The following is a 14,597-nucleotide window of genomic DNA, read 5'->3' on the forward strand; positions in this document are numbered from 1 at the left end:
AAAAGTTTTCTGTTTTCTAGCTTGTTCCACAATGCAGACCAACTCAAATCTCCTCCAGCCCTTTATAAATCTCCATGCACTAAAATGTGTCCCAGTGACTTCAAGAACACATATTAGTTTGTTTTTCATATCCTTAATCACATCATTTGTGAAACTGAAGTTGGCTTTCCAAATATGACAGGTATGTAATAAATAATACCTTTGTGGTCTTTGTGAACCTTGATTTTTCTTTTGTTTAAAGGAAAATTTAAATTTGAGAAAAAGCATTGTCTCTTAAATTCATTCCCTCCCATCTCTTCTTTTGCCTCTCCCAGACCAAGATGAGAGAGCTGCAGAACTGAGCAGAGAGCAAAATGAGAAAACCATACGGAGTACCCAGACAGCTCTCCGAAACTTCAGGGAGTTTCTCATCTCTAAGTATCCCTCAGAGGCCCGGGAGATCTATATCATTCCTTGCAAAGAGCTGGATGCTTATCTAGCATCATTTTTTGTTGATGCCCGACAAAAGGATGGTTCAGAATATGAGCCAAATAGTTTGGCCAACTACCAGTGTGGGCTGGAGCGGTATCTCAAGGAGCATAGATACGGATATAGCATTACCAGGGATAAGGAATTCAAGAGGTCTCAAGAAGCACTGAAACAGAAGCAGATAGAGCTGAGATGCAAAGGTAAAGGCAACAAGCCACACAAGTCCATGAAGCTTACCTTTGCAGATGAGCTTATCCTACGCAAAAGAGGCCTGCTAAGCCGATATAACCCAGAGGGACTTCTGAACCTTGTCTGGCTTAATAATACCAAGGCGTTTGGTCATTGTACTGGCTTCCATGGCTCTACTCTCAAATGGGGGGACATTAGGCTTCAGGTGACAGAGACTGGATTGGAATATTTAGAATGGATGGGTCAAGACAGCAGTGATGGGAACACCAAAACCAAGAGAGCGAGCACAGACTCCAGAGTATATGCAACGCAGCATGCGCCACAGACCTGCCCAGTGCAAGACTACAAAGAGTATGCACAAAGACGCCCTCCAGCAATGCGGTATGAGGATGCCCCTTTCTACTTGTCCATTAAGCCGGTGGTTAATCTAGCCGCACTTCATTGGTACAATTGTCAAGCCCTAGGTAAAAACAAGTTGGCCAAGATGGTCAAGACTATGTGTGAGAAGGGGAACATCCCTGGTAGGAAGACCAACTTCAGTGTGTATCAAAGCTGCAGCACGCTCTCTGAAGCTCAAAGTAACCAACTGGTGCTGATTTGCAACAACTTAAGCCAACAGGCCGCTCAGTCAATGGCGAGCCACTCCAGCTCTGGTAACTTCATAGTGTCAGCATCTTATGACTCTTCTTCAGACACTGCTTGAAAGGACTCAAGATGGGAACACTTTGCATTTGAAGCTTTGGATCTATGTCCAGTAACACACAACAGTTGTGATTCTACATGACCCTACCTATTCACCCTTCCCCAGTGTGAATTCACTTTATTAAAACAAATGATATTTTTTCTTTTTACAAATCCTTGAATAGAAATAGTTTAGTATAACTTATATAATATTTATAGTGCTAATATGGAAAAAACGAAGCCTATGGGGGTGCTAATATAATGGTAGATTTTCAAAAGTGGAAATAGTTTTCAGGTATATATGAGACAGGCCATAATATTTTGGCACAAGCAAGCAACAGTACAAACTTAAGTCAGTGTGAAATGAGCTTAGCTGTAATGGGTTTCTCAAAAGTACAATGGGAACTATAACTTAATGTGGGCACTGAGAATATGTTGTTACTGGCCCTTCATAGAACTACATTTCCTACAGTTCTTTGATTTAGAGAAACTTAATAGGTGAATGGATATGATGCTAGTTTAAATTTGTAATGCAGACGTATCCTGAGAAGATCCTCTGTGAAGGCAACATGGTTAATGAATGGGAACTAACCACTGGGAACATTTTCTGTGTGGCCTCCACACCAATGAATGGGACAAAGTGCTCAAGAGTGGAGCTCAAGAGTGCTTTTGTGCATCTCCTGTTCATTGCCACTGAGCTTATGCAGAAGATGCTGGCATAAGATCATGCCCTACATGCATAGCTTGCACCTAAACATTTTTTATGAGTGTAAATTACCCATGATGCTTCATGTCTTTTGAAAGTTTCTTATTAATGAATCCTGTATGCAATATGGTGTGTGTGTGGAGAAGGGATAATTGTCTATGTTCTTTTTTGCCTGGAAATACGTTCTTGATCAGCCAGATTTAAGAGGGAGGGAAGGCACAGAGAAAACAGGATGCAGTTTTTTTCATTTGTTTTTTGTGTCTCAATCATGCCAGTTGAGGAAAAAGAAATGATAAAGCAAAAAGAACTCAAACACCAGTGGTCATTTAAAAAGAAGTATAATATTTATCAATATGCAAAAACAAATGTCACAGCAACAAAGAGAGAGACTGTTAGACAATCTTAACTTTTTCATACCGAATACCAGTGTTTTAGCCCTGTCTGACTTGTCATTTAAAACAAACAACTGTCAAAGATTCAACTAAATTGTAGCTGCTGCACCAACCGGCCACAATGCAAAACAGACTTATAAGGTTGCTTTAACTCTGCATTAAATTGTGACCAGTATTTGTTTCCTTGATAAAACAGCAATAACAGCAAAAATAATGCCCCTCCCCGATCTTCCAGAAAACATTAAATGCTGAATACAGTCACAAACTCCAAGCTTTTTTCTTTTCTTTTTTTCTTTTTACTCTTGGGGTCTTTCCGGGGAATTAAAACGGAAACAAAACAGACCCTTCCTAAGTTTTATACACACTAGTAATATGATACTCCATAATAACCACATACTGCAGAGGTAGCCAGCGTGGTGCCCTCCAGAGGCACCAGACTACAACTCCCATCTAGAGATGTGAAGGTCTGAAACAAAAAGGGAAATTTTGAAAAACACACACCATTTCCCCCTATTTTTTTTCCTGAATTTTTCTGATTTTTCCCCAAAGTTTTTTTTTAAAAAAACCCTTTCCCCTTCATTTGCCTTTTCCCCCCTGGGCCTTCACATCTCTACTGCTATCATCCCTGATCACAGGCCACGTGGGCTGGTGCTGATGGAGTTGGGAGTCCAACAGCATCTGGAAGGCACCATGTTGGCTACTCCTGATGAACTAGATGGCAGGGTAGATTTGCTGAAAGGGAACAATTGTGCTTGGTCCTTTAAAAAAGGAAATTCAGTGCTCTCCAGCCCTAGAGAGGGCAAAGATGTCAAAGACCTAAATCACCCTTCCCCACTCTGGTGTCTTCCAGATGTTTTGGACTATAACTCACATCAGCCCCAGCCAGCATGGCCAATGGTCAGAAGTAATGGGAGTTTAGCAACATCCAGAGGGGACCAGATTGGGGAAGGATGACCTAACCAAACAAACAAACCTGAAAAAGGAACAGAACTGAGGAAGCAAATGGTGAACTGGCCCCACGCCCCATTGTGTACGACTCAGCTCTAGGAAATCAGCAGCAGGGGAAACCCCTGCTTAGAAAACCTATGACTTTTGATCTACACATTAAATCTTCTGGTTGATTTGATTCTCCCACCACATCTTTTAGGAAATTCCCATTGCTTTGTAATAGAATAATTTTGTATCAAAGTTCTTTTTTAATATATTAAATCTGACGCTAAATTACATGTGACATTGCTGTGTTTAGTAACCCAAAGAATAGCCAACTAGTGGCCTGAGGGCTAAATCCAGACCCCTCAAGCTATTTGTCTGGCCCATGGTGACTGCGGGTGGGGGGCAGATGAAGGAGGGGGCAGGACTTCTGCACCTTTAATAGCTGTGCAAGAGCCCTGTCCTCATTTTCTTCTGGTCACCAACCTTTAACAAGACTGTTATTTGCCTATAGCGTCACTCATAAGGATAAAAAATGTTGTAGGAGCCATTCCACACATTGTTACATATCTCTTGGGAGATTATATATAATGCTCCAGATATGCCTGCGTGCATTGCTTTTTAACTGTGGCTGGGTGGCATCAACTTTGTTATGGAACCTGCCCATTTGTGAAGAGGTCAGTTTTGTGCAGCGAAATATACTTCCCCTGCTCCCCAGACCACTGAGAATATGGAAGTGGGTCATCCTTGTTTTCTTCTAACTAATTCTCTTTTCCAGTTAAAGTTGGAATAAAACTTTTAACAGCAAGTTCTGAAGGGTGGGGGAAGGAGAATATTTTGCTTATAAAAAGGAACCTTTGTCTTGCCAAAAATAAAAATAAGAATTCCTATGCATTGTGTAATTCAGTGATGTTGCTGTTAAATATGCATGTTTTATTGATACATTTGTGACCTTTGTAGGATTGTTAATCATTGCTGCTAAAACCATTCATTGTAGTTAAATTGGCGTGGTGGTGGTACAGTTTACTATTACATAGCTAAGTGGTAGAACATCTGCTTTCCATTCAGTTTGCACAGCCAGTTGCACAGCCAGCTTACTATGAGGGCTGTGCAAGTTAACAGTTTTAGGTGTGACATGACTACTTGTATGTTTTTGCTTTTTAATTTATTTTTAATTTGGAGCCCATACTAGTGCCTTCTGTAGAAGGAAAATGTGCTGTGGTTGACAAATTGTGCCAAATTTTCAAGTCATGATGTCCTAGATATCCAGTCAGTGACGAGGACAAACAAATTGTTAATGTGTTCTTTGGGCCCAATCTTTTACTATTGTTATAGATAATTTAAATAGCACTTTTTAAAATGTCCTGACAACAGACCTTTTAGATAGGGCACTGTAATTCCCATTATACAGATGGGAAAACTGAGGATTCCCAGGGTGTATCTACATGACAGACTTTAACTGGCTTAACAGTCACTTCCTCATCCCACAGAACCCCAAAATAATTGTAAATCTGTGAAGGGGAATGCTAAGAACACAGCAGAGAATTCTCAGCTACTCCCCAGCCTACAGAAAGTTTCTTATGGAGGAGCTTTGGATCCTAGTTATTATTTATTTATTTATTGCACTTGTATACCGCCCCATAGCTGAAGCTCTCTGGGCGGTTTACAGCAATCAAAAACATTAAAACAAATACGCAATTTAAAAACATATTTTAAAAACAATTTAAAACACAATTTTAAAATCCAAAACAATATAAAAACAATTTAAAAACACATGCTAAAATGCCTGGAAGAGGAAAGTCTTGACCTGGCGCCGAAAAGATAACAGTATTGGCGCCAAGGCGCACCTCATCAGGCAGATCATTCCATAATTTGGGGGCCACCACTGAGAAGGCCCTCTCCCTTGTTGCCACCCTCCGAGCTTCCCTAGGTTTGAGGAGTTATTTATCAGATTATTTATTAGGTTTTATGGAAAGCCATAGCTAAGTGGTAGAACATCTGCTTTCCATTCAGAAGGTTCCAGGTTCAATCCCTGGAATCTCCAGGTAGGGCTGGGAAAGATTCCTTCCTGAAACCCCAGAGGACCGCTGCCAGTTAATGTAGACCAGAGATGGGGAATCTGGCTCTCCAGATGTTGCTGGACTTCAACTCCCATCAGCCTCTGCCAGCATGGCCAATGTTCAGAGATGACTGGAGTTGTAGTCTGAAGAGCAACAGATTTTCCATCCCTGGTGTTAGACACTACCAAGCCAGATGGGCCAATGGTCTGTTTTGGAATAAGCTTCCTATGTTCCTAGAATAGAATGATCATCTTAAATTAGCAATTAAACTTTATTTCTGAGAGCAATGTCTTCAAAGTAAAGACCTGCAGGTAACAAGGTTCTCAATTATTTTCATAATGGGCTTGCTATGATTTTTTTTAAAAAGGTAATTGCAAAACCTAGCAGAATGTGATGAGTCTTCTGAAACAGATCACTTCAACAGTGTCAAAAGGGGTAAACACCAGGGTTTCTTGTCTAAGTGTAGCCAAATAGATAGTGCTGGTAAGGTGGACTTGGTATGCTGTTTGTCATTACATGCACACTTAAGAAAAGAAGCCTCCCCCATTATGCATGTGCCAAACCCCATCTTTACAGGATATACGGTTCCTGTTGTTGTTCCCCTTCCATCCAAAACCTGATCTAGCTCATGCAGGAATACTAGGAGTTACTTGGGTGCTAAAACTGGCATTTTCTGAGGTGCAAAAGCTCCTGTGGTTATGGCTTTGATCCACTTAGAGATGGACTATACACATTACACTTGCCATGTAAGAACAATCCAGTTCTGCCTAACTGAATCCTGTAGGTTCCTGTGTGGACAGGTAGACAAATTGCAGTCAAATATGTAGGGTAGAAGGAGTCACTGCAGATCTTATATATCTGCTTCTCTGTCTCTTGGGGCTAAGTTTTTCCTGCTCCTACCCTTTCCAATACTTAGCGGAAAGCAAACACCAAGGAAACAAATAAGCAATGGATTGGCAATTAGCCACTTTTGTGTGTGTTTGACTGTGAACTTAATCGTCTCCAGACCATAGCTCGCTTGAAGAGGATATGCTTTGCATGCAGAAGTACCCAGGTTCAATCTCTAGCATCTCCAGGTCAACATGTGATGGGAAAGACTGTCCTGTTGTGATTCTGTAGAAGAACCCATGGGACAAGGCAATCTCATAGTGGGCAACTTGCTCAACAAAGGTTGGAAGTGGCCTTTTGAGCCTCTGCCTCCGGTCTACCTCTCCTATGTTTTATGTGTCTTTTGAAGGGCCAGTCCCCTGGCTTGAAAACAGACACTTATCCTGCACTTTAGGGTCTGTCTCCTGGTGTGCTCCCTGCACCATTAGACTGGCAAAATAGTGTGGGAGGCAATCAGTTCCTTGGACCCAGAGGAAAGTGCCCATAAGGTTTACAGCTTTGTTTCTGTGGGCTCTGGTGCAATGGTCTCTTGCCAACAAGCCTCATGTTGGCCCTTGATCATCAACATCAGGCTCAGAACCAGGAACCTGGTCTGGCTTCTCAGCCAGTGACTCTGTAGCCTCTGACTTGCTGTCCTGCTTACAGCTAGACTCCAGGGTCATGACACACGTCTCTACCTGAGACCATAGAGAGCCACTGCCACTGTTTGGCATTCTAGCCCAGAGAAGAACATAGGAAACCACCTTTAATGGAGCCATACCAGTGATCCATCTAGCTCAGTTTTGTCTATACTGACTGGGAACAGCTTTCCAGGGGTTCAGGCCAGAGTTTCTCTCTGCCCAGCCTGCAGATGCTTGGGACTGAACCTGGAACCTTCTGCATGCACAGCAGATGCTCTACTGCTGAGCTATGGCCCTCCCCCTATATAATACTGGGCTAGATGGCCAAACAATCTGATGATATATGGCAGCTTCCTATCTACTAGGGAGACTCTGAAGCACCAATGTGGGTGTTCAGCTTAACAGGTCACAAATTGTACACGCCTGGTTTTCAGTTCTCATTGATGTGGGTTTACTTTTAGCTCCTTTCAGCATCTGGAAGGTGGAAATATAAAACCTACATATGTGTGCACTGAGACCTGACATTCATGTTGCAGCTTGCCAGAGGGATGCTACAGAAAATGGTAAACTACTATGAACTATCCAGCCCCAGCCATAATGCACTGGACCACTTATTATGTGTATCAATAAGCCTGCATAGTAAGTTATGAGATTCCATGTGACTTTCTGTGGCCATCTAGAAAGAAGGGCAGGTAGGGCACATAGAACTGCTGTGGGTAATTCTATGTATTACAGCCAGAATACAGATTATTTTGGACAGTCACAAAATTTGTCTAGGATTGTCAAATTCATCACATTTTGGACATTCATGATCACATGTTGAAGGCAGGAAGTTGTGATTTAGCTATGGCTCTCTAGTGTGTGTACAGCGCATATAGTGAAAAAGACATGCATAGCCTCTTCAAATGTGATGGTATCCATTCTTAGTCCAGAGTGTTCCATGTGACCTTCAGCTCTCTGACTGCTGAATTTCTTTGCTACAAAAGTAAAGGCATCTACTGTTAAATCTGACAGCATACAGGAGCATCTGCATGGTAAAGGAAATTTGGTGTACTCCAGGGATTCAAAGGAGCTTCCTTTCCTCATCTTGTATTGGCTGGGAAATATATGTAACTCTATAACATCCTGATACAAATTGTGTGCAATTTATTAGGAAAACAGGGAGGGAAGAGGTATATACATAGAAAAAGTGAAAGATTTTTAAAAATGTAGATTACTCATTTATGCAAACAATTATATGATTCTCATAAGAATAAGGTAGTTGTGTGTTAATTGGTTTTTAATGAGATATTTTATTTTACAATGGCCAATTTTGATGTTTTAGAAAGAATATTTCATTTCATTGTTTACTGCCCATGATTGTATTTAAAAATTTCAGATAGTCTTTTTGAATGTTTGGTTTCATTGATGTACAATGTTGACAATTGTTGTGTGACATTTATCATTTCAAAATATGTATGGGTAGAGCCTTAAAATTGTTAAAACTTGCATCTTAATATTAAACTCATTTGCATGGAAATGAGCTTTGATGAAGCCAATTATGGGGCCAATTCAAATCTGAAAAGAAATTTGGCTGTGTGGATCTGTGCAGAGTTTAGTATGTAATGTATTGAATGAATGGCACGAAGGCTTCACAGTATGCCCGGCTGTCAGGGCCTCTAGGGTTTGAACCAGGAATGTTTTGGCTTAAGGCTGGGACCTAGCCTAGTAAGTCACCCATGACTGTGGGCCCTCAAGTCCAACAGTGTCATTGCCCAGAAGTCAGAGCCTATCAGAGGAGGGTCTGAGGATACTGAAAATGAGGAAATAGATGGCAGAAAGAGCCCCAGAAGCAATTCTGACAGGAGTGATTTCTCCAGGAGCCAGCAATGTATTCACAGCCCTAGCCCTCTCCTCCAACTTTGTGTCTTCGTCAATGGGCTGACTATGGTCCTGGACTCCTGCCAAGCTTCACCAGAGCATTCTATATAGGCCTCAGCCTGGACAGGACTCAGAATTCTGTTCAGGCACAGAAAATAATATGGTTGCACAATATCAGCTCTTGTAAAATGGTTGGCAGTATGAAGCCTCTGGATTGGCCATCCCAGATATATTAATACTAGAAATCTGCCATTGCCTATTTAATGGAGTTGGCAGTATGGTGTAATGCAGTAGTCTTCAGCCTTTTCAGATCTGGGACTCACCTTTAACCCAAACATGCATTGGCGGACTAATTTCTTAACTTTTTACCATGTATTTGTTTGGTAGTAGTGCTGCTGTTGTGACCTACCTTAGATCAGGCTGTGACCCAGTAGTGGGTCCTCCTGATCCACTAAATGAAGACCAGTGGTGTAGTGGATAGTTTTGGTTTTGCACTGGGGAAAAAATTTGGGTTTCAGCTCTAGCTCACCCTTGAGCAAGTTACTCCCTGTCAGCCTAACTGAGCTTATAGAGCTGTTGTGTGAATAAAATGTGATCTTCCCTGTCTCTCCTGGCCTGAGCTCTAGGGAAGAAGGATGAAATACAAATCAGATAAAGAGCATAATCTTCTGAGCAGTACCTGCACTCAGCAACTGACTGCAAGGACCCTGGGTTGGAGAACATACACTCTAGGTTGGGTTCCAGGTGTGGCTACCCATAGCCTTGGCTTAGCCCTACATCCAGCCCACATTGACTGGCCCATGAAAAATGGAAGGCCACATGGCAGTGCAATACAATTTAGGGTGGTCTGAGAACTGGATGCCTGGTAAGGAAATCACACAGCTGTTTCATTATATGCCAGTGAACTCTGCACGAAATCCACTTTGCCCATATTCACAATATGCTAACTTGGTGAGTGGTCTCTTACTTTCATTTAGATGCATTTAGGTTTAAAATCAAGGTGTTAAGAGCATCATTCTGAAAGTAATCCACTGAGGAAGTTAATTATGTCTGTGTTAGGCGCATGCTTATAATCACAGTATTCTGTCTGTGCCTAGGTAGGGTGACACACGCATTTAATAAACTGTTTTCTGCAAAGCTGGCTGCTTTCTTGAATCACATTAAAATAATTTGCTTATATTTTCAAAACTCGTGGCAGACACAACACAGACAAAAGGAAAGACCCTTGTTGGCACCTACGTTTGTATGCTACCCTTCCTCTCTCCTTCAGAGAACTCAAGAGTGGTGGTTTATCCTCACAGCCAGGCTATGAGAGATACAGACTTACCCAAGGTTCTGTGGTTGGCTGCATTTGGAATGCTGTGTACAGTTCTGGTCGCCTCATTTCAAAAAGGATATTGCAGAGCTGGAAAAGGTTCAAAAAAGGGCAACCAAAATTATTAAGAGGAGGGAGGAACTCTCCTATGAGGAAAGATTGCAGTATTGGGGGCTTTTTAGTGAATAAGAGGTGACATGACAGCAGTGTATAAAATTATGCTGGCATGGAGAAGGTGGATAGAGAAAAGTTTTTCTCCCTCTGTCATAATACTAGAACTCATGGACATTCAAAGAAGCTGAATGCTGAAAGACTCAGGACAGGAAAAAGAAAAAGTAGTTCACGCAGAGCAAGGGATGGAAGGATCTGTCAATTTCCTTTATCTCAGTTTCTCATTTTTTTAATCTGAGATTTAGTTCTCTACACTTCTGCAGCAGTTTGTGACTTCTTTTTAATCCTCATGAAAATTCTTCATCACTTTAGTGTAAATTTCTCCGAATAAACACATTTTTGTATGCTGTTTTGACTAAAGTGCACATTTTTACAAGCAATTTATCTCCATATAATGCATTTTCATTAATACATTTTTACACATACTTTCCTCTAATATGTGCATTTTTGTAAACTTTGGTTGAAGAACCACATTGCAAAATTCAATACGTAAGTACACATTTCGAAGGATGGCTGTGTTTTGGTTTTCATATTGTTTCAGAAAGTGCAAATTTGATAGATTTGGTTTTAAATGAGAACCAAATTGAATTTCTCCCCGATCCCTACACAGTGCATAGTTAAACTATGGAATTTGCTCCCATAGGAGGCCATGATATTTATTTATTTATTTGTTTGTTTGTTTCATTTATAGACCGCCCATAGCGAGTGGCTCTCTGGGCGGTGTACAAAAAAGTTAAAATACAAAATATCAACAATAAAATCAGACAACAAACAAACACAAGCAGCAACAAAAGAAAAAAGAAAAAATAAAAATATAAAATTATAACATAAACGCTTAAAATGCCTGGGAGCATAGCCAGGTCTTAACCTGGCGCCGAAAAGATAGAAGCATAGGCACCAGGCGTACTTCTTCGGGGAGGCTGTTCCACAGTTCGGGGGCCACTACAGAAAAGGCCCTAGATCGAGTAACTGTCCTCTGGGCTTCTCGATGGGTTGGTACCCGGAGGGGAGGGCCTTAGATGCTGAGCGAAGTGACCGGGTAGGTTCATAGCGGGAGAGGCGTTCCACAAGATATTGCGGTCCCATGCCATGTAAGGCTTTATAGGTCAAAACTAGCACCTTGAATCTGGCTCGGAAACAAATAGGTAGCCAGTGCAAACGGGCCAGAACAGGTGTTATATGTGCTGACCAGCTGGTCCTCGTCAGCAGTCTGGCTGCTGCGTTTCGCACTAGCTGAAGCTTCCGAACTGTCTTCAAGGGCAGCCCTACGTAGAGCGCATTACAGTAATCCAGCCTAGAAGTTACCAGAGCATGAACAACTGAGGCGAGGTCATCCCTGTCCAGATAGGGGCGTAGCTGGGCTACCAACCGAAGGTGGTAGAACGCATTCCTTGCCACCGAGGCCACTTGCGCCTCAAGAGACAAGTAAGGATCGAAAAGAACTCCCAGACTACGAACCTGTTCCTTCAAGGGGAGTGTAACCACATCTAGAACAGGGTGAACATCCACCATTTGGGCAGGGAAGGCACTCACCAACAGTGTCTCAGTCTTGTCTGGATTGAGTCTCAGTTTATTAGCTCTCATCCAGTCCATTATCGCGGTCAGGCAATGATTCAGCACATCCACAGACTCATCTGTAGAAGATGAAAAGGAGAAATAGAGCTGCGTGTCATCAGCGTACTGGTGGCAACGCACTCCAAAACTCCTGATGACGGCACCCAGAGGCTGCATGTAGATGTTAAAAAGCATGGGGGACAAAATCGACCCCTGAGGGACTCCACAATGGAGAGTCCAAGGTGTCGAGCAATGTTCCCCAAGTACTACCTTCTGGCGACGATCCACCAAGTAGGAGCGGAACCACTGCCAAGCAGTGCCTCCAACTCCCAACTCCACGAGTCTCCCCAGAAGGATACCATGGTCGATGGTATCAAACACCGCTGAGAGATCAAGGAGAATCAACAGAGTCACACTCCCTCTGTCCCTCTCCCGACAGAGGTCATCGTACAGGGCCACCAAGGCTGTTTCAGTGCCAAAACCAGGCCTAAAACCGGATTGAAACGGATCCAGATAATTGGTCTCATCCAAGAGCACCTGGAGCTGATTGGCAACCACCTGCTCCAGAACCTTGCCCAAAAAGGGGATATTTGCCACCGGTCTATAATTGTTCAAGTTATCTGGGTCTAAGGAAGGTTTCTTCAAAAGAGGTCTCACTACTGCCTCCTTGAGGCTACTAGGGACTACTCCCTCACTCAAGGAGGCATTTATCACTTCCTTGGCCCAGCCGGTGGTACTAGTCCTGCTAGCCTTGACCAGCCAAGATGGACAAGGATCTAGAGCAGACGTGGTCGCCCGCACCATTCCAAGCACCTTGTCCACTTCCTCAAGCTGCACCAACTGAAACTCATCCAATAATGAAAGACAAGACCGTGTTCTGGACACTTCAATGGATTCATCTGTCATAACATCAGAGTCTAGGTCCCTACGGATGCATGCGATTTTATTTTGGAAGTGCCCTGCAATGTCGTTACAGCGAGCTTCAGATGTTTCAATGGTATCTTGAGGACCAGAATGTAAGAGTCCTCGTACAACCCTAAAAAGCTCTGCTGGGCGGCAGAGAAATGTCCTGATAGAGGCAGCGAAGTAGGACTTCTTCGCCGCCCTTACCGCTTTTATGTACGACTTAGTAGAGGCACTTACCAAAGCATAATTGCATCTGTCTGGAGTTCGTCTCCATCTGCACTCCAGCCTCCTTCTCTCTTGCTTCATCACTCTCAGCTTCATCACTCCGGGGTATACCACGGAGCTGTATGAGCTCTGCATCGAAGAGGGCGCGCGGGAGCGATCGTGTCGATAGCCCGGGCCATCTCTGTATTCCACAGTTCGACCAAGGCCTCGACAGGAGCGCCAGTACTATCAGCTGGAAAAACTCCCAGAGCCCTCTGAAAACCAATAGGATCCATAAGCCTCTGGGAGCGGACCAACTTAATAGGTCCCCCACCCTTGCAGAGGGAAAGAGTCGTCGTAAGTCTAAAACTCAGCAGGCATGATAGCCATGAACTTGGATGGCTTTAAAAGAGGAGACAGATTCATGGAGGATAAGGGTGTCAATGGCTATTAGCCATGATGGCTGTACATAGTCAGAGGCAGTATGCTTCTGAAAACCAGTTGCTGGAAGCCGCAGGACGAAAGAGTGCTCTTTCATTCAGGTCCAGTATGTGGGCTTCCCATAGGCATCTGGCTGGCCACTGTGAGGATGGGATGATGGGCCACTGGTCTGACCAAGCAAGCTCCTCTTATGTTCTTATGGTTATCTAGTGAGGTTCATAGGTGAGCATAGATTGAACCTGGGTTCCCCATATTCAAGACCAGGCTTTTGTCACAATACCTAGGGGTCTGGACAGCAACAAGTCTTTAGTGCACCTTTCTGTTGTGCTCTGCTGTGCCCCCAGCTGGAAGCCCTTAGCTTCAGAAATAGAACTGAGTTGTTTTTTAAAAAAAATGGTTCCCTTGCCCTACCCCCACCCCCTACACTGTTCAGCCTTGGGACTAGGTAAGGAATCCTAAGTGGCTGCTATTAGCTGTCCTTAAAATTTTGCTGGGAGGTTTGGCAGACTTAAGGGGGCAACATGATAGAGTTGTATACGATTACACATGGTGCTGAGAAAGGGGATAGGGAAATATTTTTCTCTCTCATAATACCGGAACTCAAGACCAATGAAGCTGAATGTTGTAATATTCAGGACTGACACACAAAAAACGTCTTCACACAGCACATAGTTAACCTATGGAATTTGCTCCCACAAGAGGCAGTGATGGCCACCAACCTGAATGGCTTTAAAAGAGGATTAGACAAATTCATAGAGGAGAAGGCTGTCAGTGGCTACTCACCATGATGGTTGTGTTCTACCTCCATCATCATTCATTATCTCTGAATAGGGGAGAGGACTGTTGCGCTCAGGTCTTGCTTACAGACTTCCCATAGACATATGGTTGGCCTCTGTGAGAACAAGATCCTGGACTACATGGGCCTTTGGCCTGATCCAGCAGGGCTCTTCTTATGTTGTAGCCCCTTCCTCCAGCATCAAAAACACATGGGTCTTGCTACTCAGTTGGCCATGTCCTAGACACTGAGAAAGGTGCACGCATCAGGTACTTAGCCATTGGCTTGTTCGCTCTCCACAGTATCCCCTTTGCTGGGAGCAGCCTTCAAATCCTGAGTACTTGGCTTTCGTCTGAAGTGTGCATCCTACTCTCAGTCAGCTTATCCCCACTATTATTCCACTTTAAACGGTCATGGCTTCCAGAGGTTGGACGTAA

The 14,597-nt window shown here is 43.2% G+C and overlaps 1 protein-coding gene across 1 annotated transcript in view; it reads left to right on the forward strand.

Annotated features, from left to right (window-relative positions):
* The window catches only part of KIAA1958 (KIAA1958 ortholog), a 134,772-nt gene that overhangs the window by 79,474 nt on the left and 40,701 nt on the right, over positions 1 to 14,597 (forward strand). The window contains exons 3-4 of the mRNA XM_061609656.1: positions 315 to 1,354; positions 1,875 to 2,001. Of these exons, the coding sequence (XP_061465640.1) occupies positions 315 to 1,354; positions 1,875 to 2,001 (1,167 nt within the window). The remainder of the gene's footprint in view (positions 1 to 314; positions 1,355 to 1,874; positions 2,002 to 14,597) is intronic.

This window comes from Rhineura floridana, chromosome 1 (assembly GCF_030035675.1).
Source record: "Rhineura floridana isolate rRhiFlo1 chromosome 1, rRhiFlo1.hap2, whole genome shotgun sequence".
Taxonomy (NCBI): Eukaryota; Metazoa; Chordata; class Lepidosauria; order Squamata; family Rhineuridae; genus Rhineura; species Rhineura floridana.